Here is an 8,472-nt window from a genome sequence, read left to right on the forward strand (position 1 = left end):
TCTGGTCACAGAGGTCCCCATATGGTGTGTTGTCGAATGGTCGAAACTGCCTTCCTGTGCCACCCAGGCCATGGAATATTATCCCTGTCAATAATTTGTGAAGCAGCTGTGGTGGTTATAGATTTTGATCTGCCTCCATGTGTGCAAGAATATTTAAACCTACACCAGAGAGAAATAAAACTATACAATGCTGTAAAATTGAATAGATTTTTAAAATATCTTTGTGGCAAACCTAAAAATTACCATTGCACTAGGACTAATAACATCTTCTAATATTACTATGAAAATGGTTTTGTAAAAGCAACAATCTGTAGAAATCATAATTGATCTTCTGGGTTAATCAGCGTCCTTTTTCCCAGAGAGAGGCACTTAAGTATATACTCCAGACTAAGTATAATGATTTATAATTTCTCGCTTCCAAAATTAGCATAGTACTAAGAATAATGTTCATTCTTCATCTAGTTAGCATTTTCGGTAATCAGGCAAATGCAACCACCATCACAATCTAGAGGACAATGGAATAAAATCCAGAATTTTTTTTTTGCAAAATAAGTATGATAACATCAGTATAATGAAATAGATTTTTCCATAATATTTTAAAAGTCTCGTAGCTCTATTTTAAAAGGGAGAGTTCCAAGTGGAATAATTTGTCTGTATTTATTGAAATTAGTTTTACAAAACAGCTCCCAGTATTTATTTATAAAGAAGGCGCCTTCTCGGTGGTTAATGGTCTTGATAGAAACTAGAGAAATGAAGATTGCAGACTTTTTTTTTTCCAAGAGCAATTTTTACACTCAAAGAAATGGGAGATTTGAAACGCAAAGAACAATTTAATTAAACATTTGATTAAAAAACATAATTTTGACTGATTTCTTTAGGCCTTGGGTAAAATCTTGGATAAAAACAGTAACTAATGTTTACAGTGCTTACTATGAGCCAGACACTGTTCTAAGTGCTTTATGTATCTATTCAATCCTCTCAAAAACCCTATGAGATAGGTACCGCTTTTATCCCCACTTCATAGGTAAGGAAACCGAGGCACCGAGAGGTGAAGTTATGAGCCTGGAGTTGGCTGATGCACAGCAGGGTCAGGACCTGGCAGTGGGGCTCAGTGCCTGTGGCCTCATCTCCAGTACCTTGCCAGCTCTAGTCAAGGCTTTGCAGGATGGTTTTCATTTGAAGTTAGCTTGCCAGATTCTAATGGTACAAGGCATATTTAGCAAATTTAAAATTTTGGTGTTTATGGAATTTTCATAATGAGCATTTAACAAAAGTTTACGTAAAGCTGGTGAAGACAAACAAATATGACATGAATCCACACAGATTCCTGGGTCTTACCTCAGAACTACAAAATAAGAATATATGGGAGCAAGGAGGAGGGAAGCAGAAGGAGGAGCAGGGAGATGGAGTGGTGGAAGATGTCTGGTGAAATATAGTTCTTTTAGTGTTTATTTAGTTTAAGAGACAAAGAGAGAGAGCATGTGTGTATGTGAGCATGGGGGAGGGGCAGAGAGAGAGAGAGAGACAGAGAGAGGGAGAGAGAGAATCCCAAGCAGGCTCCATGCTATCAGTGCAGAGCCTGATGCAGGGCTCAATCCCATGAATTGTTAGATCATGAACTGAGCCGAAATCAAGAGTCAGACACTCGACCGACTAAGCCACCCAGGCACCCCAAGGGAACTATATTTCTAAAACACTCTTTGGGGGATTCTAATGCACAGCCATAGTTGGGAATCACTGGTAGAGGGTCTGCATCTTTTTTAAAGCATTGATTGGCTTCTTAAATAGGGAGGAGTTGGCAGATGTGTCTGAACATATTGGAGATATATATGGTGGCACTGAGCATCCAAGAGAAAAATAAAGCCTTTTAATGTCCCTCATTTTTTTTTAATGGTAGGGTTCTGCCTTTTTTTCTGGTCCCTTACAATTTTTTTCTTGTTACAAATCAGAACTCTTGTTGTCACAGGGTTTGTAAATATTAGCCACTGAGCAGAAAAGCCATATTCCTACCAGTCTCCCTTGACCTCATCTGAGAATATGGTAATCACCACAGCTTTTGAAAAACAGGAGGTTTACATTTATTTAGCACACCTGTGGTTCCAAGGTCATGGTTAATTGCTCCCTACAACATGTGTTTAATCTATGTTTTTAAAGATTACTATTTATATCTTGAATACTCATGTTCATCTTACTCACAGGTGAAATTCTAGAACTTAGAAAATGTTTTTAGAATACATAGAAATCGTAAGAATGGCCATCAGAAAATCTTGTCCTAACACTCTATTTGTAACTGCTTGGTCATTGTTGTGTGAAAATAAACATCACCTTTGTCAAACTTGAGATGATTTCTATAGAAATACCTATGTTTCAAATGGCCAAGAACCTGCGTGGCTCAGTCAGTTAAGCGTTCATGCTCTCTTTCTCTCAAAATAAAATAAATAAAATTAATCTCTTAAAAAAATAAAATAATATGACCAAGAATTTAAAGGGTGGAAGAGAAATAAAAACGAGTAACACATGCTGAAAAATGCTTGTAATTTTACTGATCCTCTAGTCCTAGTCTAGTCCTCTGGGTGTGCTGAGCTCGTGGGTGTAGAAGTTCAGCAGAACAGACTGTCTACACTGGGGTTCTGAGCCATTCATACATGTTGCCAAAGTCCTGCCAGCAGCTGGAAAACACTTACGAATTGACTAATAAGAGCTCCTGAAAGACAGAAAAAATAAGATACCAGCAGAGAAAAATATTTGTCTTTGGAAAAATAATCCCTACAAGAAAGAAATGAAAAGTTATATAATCCTCTATTTTAACTTAGCCCTTTGGTTTGTGAAAGAGAAAAAAAGTACATCAATCATCTTTATTTTGGCATAATGGTTCACTTATTTAGAAGTGAATACTTGAGTTTGTGTCAAGAACTGCTTTCCTCTTCTGATATCATTAATTAGTTTTCCCACTGATGACTATTAATTATTCTGTGAATTAAAGTCATGTTAGCCCAATGACATTTAGGATCTTAATCATGATGCAGTTCAGAAATTATTGAAAATGCCAGCAGAACAGACATACTGAAGAAAATCTGTCTTGAACTTTCAAGTGCTGGGCTAAATTAATGGGATGGAATCCAGTCTATATTTATATTTATATTTATTTATATTTATATTTATATTTATATTTATATTTATATTTATATTTATATTTATATTTATATTTATATTTATATTTATATTTATATATGGATAGAATCTATCACAGTGGCTGGTTTCTTACATCTTTCCAGTGCCCATACTCGAAGGACGCTGCCTCAGGCTTCTAAGCTGCTCACAAGGGTTAAGGGCTAATGTACCATACAAACTTATATCCTAGACAAGCTGCTTATATAAACATTTTTTATAAAGTATTTAAGAGCTTTTCATTTAAATCACCTGTAATTCATTTGAAACAACTGCCACTTAATTATAGCTCCAAGCTAGAGATCTGTAATTTAGCAAACATTTCTTAATCCTTTAAAAAAACCTGGAAATTCAGAATGATGATAGATCTTGACACTTAGTTCAAATTATAGATAAATGAATAGTATATGGGCCAGATCAGGATAATCTTAGCAGAAGCATTTATATATATCAAAGGGGCATCTGGGTGGCTCAGTTGGTTAAGCATCCAACTTTGGCTCAGGTCATGTTCTCCCGGTTGGTGAGTTTGAGCCCTGAATGTGGCTTTCTGCTGTCATCCTCTGCGCCCCCCCTGCCCCTCCCCTGCTTGCACACTCTCTCTCTCAAAAATAAATAAACATTAAAAAATATATAAATACCAAAAATTAATATGAAGTTTTTGTGTCATTTTAAAGTAAAATGAAGTCAAAAGACTACTTTCATTTTTATTTATACCGCCCAGGAAATGTGATTATTTATCCAATAGCCTTGTGTTCAGTTTAGTTGAATATGTGTTCAAAATAAACGTTTATCAGACTGCATAAAACTGTATGAGGTTCTTGGGGAAAGAAATTGAAGAATTCATGTCTCCTTTTCTCAAAAGGCTTAGAGTTTCAAATAAAAAATTGAAGTTGGCTCAGAAAATGAAATGTTGCTTTTGGTGCATTTTCATTATAAATTGTACTTTCCAAAGTTTATTTAATCTTTTAAGATATGTTTAGAACAAGAATGTGTAGAACAAAGAATTTTGTATGTCAGAAACTTTGTAAATTTCTATTATCTCTTTTTGAAGTTGCATTAGTAACTTAAAGATAAACATCCCTGTCCTGTTTCTCTTTTTTCACTCTTTTGCGGTTCAAGATCTTTCACCAGACGCTGCATTAAAATGTACCGTAGACCTGAAATTTACTCTGTGTTTAGGCATTCTGCGGAATTCAAAATTAATATACCTATACCTCAAGGGCACATAATCTAAATGAGAGGATAAAACATATACACAAATAGCCATAATATAAGTTATAGTGTGACTTAGATGCTGAAAATTACTAATTGTCATTTCACATGGATGTATCAGACATCATTCTTATCTAATGGTTTGTAATCACAATGAACAGTTAACACATTCACTGAAGGATGAATAGTGGGGAGGCTGTGGGCATTTTATGTAACAACGTTGAACTTGGGGAGAATACTTTGATGACTTTTATATTTAAACAAAAACCTAAGCAGAATGTTATTTTATTGACATAGTAATTAAGCATTTGAGTTCTGGCAAACTGTCCAGTTGACAGTCATGTTTGTGTTTTTCCAGGGCAGCAGAGGTGAAATAGGACCAGTGGGACCCCCAGGACCACCAGGTAAACTGGTGAGTAATATTTCCAGTCTCCAGCAGTTTATACGCTTCATACAAAACATGGTCAACTTGTAAAAATAAGCAAGGAGAGAAAAACAATGTGCGAAGAGTGATTTAATCATCCTTGCTTGATTTCTACTGTGCTGTGAATGTGTGAAAATGTAAATGCGGAATTTCACATTATATCTAGGATACCCCCAGAGGGTGTTTGAATCAGTGTGGACTGTAGCATACATTTTGAAACGAGGAGAGACACGAAGTGCTACATTTGGCCTCTGGCTGTTCTTGAAATTGAAGAGAAGTGTGTGAATGCTGCCTTTGACTTCTCTGAGTAGGCTTGTTTACACAGCCAGAGAAGCACTACCATTGCACGGGCTCCACTGAAAGAGCCCACTGTTGGAGGGGGGGAGCGCAAACCTGGGAACTGAGGACCTCAGAGGTGGGACAGAGCGGGTGGAGGGACTCGCCTATTTCTTCCTTAGACTGTGGGAGAGAGGCAGATTTGAGGAGCAGAGCTATACCAACCACAGCACATTTATTTTAGACAGGAGTCAACACACCCGAGGTTGTGTCTGCCTTGCATGCTTGCGGTGTTGCAGTAACACTGATTTGGGAGATTCTGTGTTTGTTTTTCAGGGTTCTCTGGGTAGTCCTGGCCTCCCTGGCTTGCCTGGCCCCCCTGGACTTCCTGGAATGAAAGGTGACAGGGTAAGCCAGCCCTCCAAAAAGTTCCTTATGTTTTGATTTTTACTATGAGAAACCAAGCTGTGTGTTTGGCACGTGGAGATTTTTATAGCAATGATCATAGACAGTGATCAAGAGAGGCATCCTAAATTACTGAGAGTTGGGATCAAGAAGCAAAAGAAATCTAACATAATAATTTCTCAGAAGGAAAAAACGAAAGTTGAGAAAAGTAAAAATTTCAGTTGTAATCATACTTCCTGTTTAGTTTTAAATTTACATTCCTACCAGTCAGGTTTATGTGGGCGTGAACAGAGAACACCCCAAGTTTTCAGCTTTTGGACAACTGTCAGTTTCTCCAGGTCTCACCTGACTGTTGTTAGGTTGTGAGGAGAGGAGCAAGACCTCGTCTGTCACATCATTCATATGTGTCCTTGTCTGCCAGCCTGATATGGGAAGTTGGTTCATTTGAAATTATGTAGTTGAATTATCTCAAAATATTGAAAAAGTATTATATTTTATTCAATACAGGGAGCAGTTGGTGAACCTGGTCCAAAGGGTGAACAGGTGGGTCCAATCAGAAGAATATGAGATGCAGTGAGTAATGCATATTAATGTACCTCACCAGCAGGGGGCACTGGCTGGTTTATGGTGTGAATAAAAAGATGGAGGCTAGCAGTTTTGCTCAATGTGCTTCATAGTGTGTGAAAGCTAGAATTTAGTTTTGTCTGTAACCTTATCTACTACTTCAATAAGCTGGAGCTGATGATGGCTCTGCCTCCAAGACCACACATTGTCCTTCCTATGAAAAGAGTGTCCCTGGCTCTGATTCACAGGATTGGTTTACTTGTAACTGATAGAGCCTTCTATAGCCACATCATCATATTTTGAGTTCTTCTGTATCAAGACTTTAACAAATAAATTATGAACATGAATTATAATTAATCCTTTTTCTGGGTTCCTTTTTCTACAGTGAAAGCCTTTTTTTTTCAAGGAATACCTAATTTTATTTACTTATTTATTTTTTAAAGTTTATTTATATTGAGAGAGATAGAGACAGTTTGTGGGGGAGGGGTAGAGAGATAGGGAGAGAGAATCCCAGGCAGGCTCCATGCTGTCAGCACAGAGCACGATGTGGGGCTTGAACTCATGAAATCATGAGATCAAGACAAGACCTGAGCTGAAACCAAGAGTCAGACACTTACCGACTGAGCCACCCAGGTGCCCCAAGGAGTACCTAATTTTAAAATTGCTGGATACAATAATTAATCCTTAAGTTTAGAAGAAACTCAACCTCACCTTCTATCTTTTCTCTAGGCTCTCTTCTGATTTAGACTAGCCACTGACAGATTGAGAAGCCATTGGGAGCATTTTGTATTTCTGCATGATCCAGGGGGCACTGTGGGCACTTAGGAATGCTTATCCATGTTGACTGGTTAAAACTGAGGCAAGGAACTGAGAATTCAAAAATGTGACTTTTAATCTTAATTTTTAGGGTTCCTCTGGTGAAGAAGGAGAAGCAGGAGAAAGGGGTGAACTTGTAAGACATTTTGTTCTGGTTAATGATGAGCTGTACTGATTTCTAATTGTATTAGAAACATATTTTTTCTTTGCTACTGTCACTTGCTGACTTCTACAGTGGCTACAATGTTTCTTACATAAACTAATGACTTCCCAAGACTGCAGCCAAGATCAAGTAAAGCACAGGGGAAACCCCAAAACTGATAGACCTGGCCTTAAGCCTTTGGAGAATAAAGTATTCTCTTATAGGTGGTGAATTTCCTTGTGGCTTTACACCTAGACATTCCAAGTGATTCTTATAGGACTGTAGAAAGTCTGTGAATAGTGCCTATCATGGAAACAAAATTAATTTTATTAGGGTTACAAAGCTGTGGCTCACAAGTGTGACTGTAGGTATTCTCTGTAGTCTAAAACCTTCCAAAGAAGTGACCTCCATCTCCAGAGGATGCTGCTGCTAAATCTCCAGGAAGGCAGTTAAGAATGAGAAAAAATTATCTTTATTGCAAGAACTGCGAGATCTGCTGGCACATCTCTATAGTTTTGACACAATCTAACATGACCTAATGTGAAAACTTACGTTTGGTCCTTTGGAGTGGTAACAGATTTCTCATAAAATAGTTCCAGAGAGCACTTAGTGCAGGAAAAAATTCTAGTAATGTTTTATTCAGATTATCAGGATTTAGAGCTAATATAAATGTAGCATCTAAATTAGGCAAAGCTCTCTATTAAGGAAATTTGAAAAAGGATTATTTTAATTTTATTTTCTGTTATAATTTTTCATTTTATGGGCTAAGAGGATGTTTTAAGTCATTCTGTTTTGTAGTGGAAATGAACTGATGTGCTAAAACTTGAGCTGAATTCACATCTAGAATTAGGGGTGGGAGATTTCTAAGTTTTATTTTTTAAGCATAAAACCATTCATATTTGGTTTGATAGACTTTTGGGGATAAGTTTTAAAACACTGTTAGAATTTCAAAAATGAAGTCATCAGGTTTAAATGTCTACTGTGTTTTGAAATAGCATGCTAGTTTGATATCTTTTGACTTACGCGTTTTAATTCTCACACCTAGCATTTTAGGTCTAGTTGGGGCCTTGTAAAGTTCTGATTCAACCCTGTTATTTAACAGGTTAGCCAAAGGCTAGGAGGTTATAAAGCTCACAGAGGGTCACACAGTTAAGTAGTGGAACTGGTACTAGAATCCAGATTTTGAATCTAATGTTTTTCTGCAGTGCCAGGGTCCATCTGTTCATAGTTTTCTGTAGATTTCAGCAGCACAATAAGCTTTGAAATGTTTTTAGTAGACTATCAACTGTGAATGCATTGTTCTAATATAATTTTTTTATTGATTTAGGGAGATATAGGATTACCTGGGCCAAAGGGATCTGTAAGTATAATGAACAATAATGGTATAAAAAATAAAAATATCAATAAAACTACAGAAAATGCAATACTCTGCTTTATGAAATCACTCTATAAAATTCAATTCTTA

General features: G+C 36.8%; 1 protein-coding gene across 1 annotated transcript in view; it reads left to right on the plus strand.

The window, feature by feature from the left end:
* Positions 1-8,472, plus strand: part of COL9A1 (collagen type IX alpha 1 chain) — an 87,400-nt gene that overhangs the window by 56,847 nt on the left and 22,081 nt on the right. Inside the window, exons 29-33 of the mRNA XM_019417659.2 lie at positions 4,739-4,792; positions 5,417-5,488; positions 5,993-6,028; positions 6,957-7,001; positions 8,335-8,367. Of these exons, the coding sequence (XP_019273204.1) occupies positions 4,739-4,792; positions 5,417-5,488; positions 5,993-6,028; positions 6,957-7,001; positions 8,335-8,367 (240 nt within the window). The remainder of the gene's footprint in view (positions 1-4,738; positions 4,793-5,416; positions 5,489-5,992; positions 6,029-6,956; positions 7,002-8,334; positions 8,368-8,472) is intronic.

Source organism: Panthera pardus, unplaced genomic scaffold (genome assembly GCF_024362965.1).
Source record: "Panthera pardus isolate Hobbes unplaced genomic scaffold, ASM2436296v1 HiC_scaffold_17, whole genome shotgun sequence".
NCBI lineage: Eukaryota > Metazoa > Chordata > Mammalia > Carnivora > Felidae > Panthera > Panthera pardus.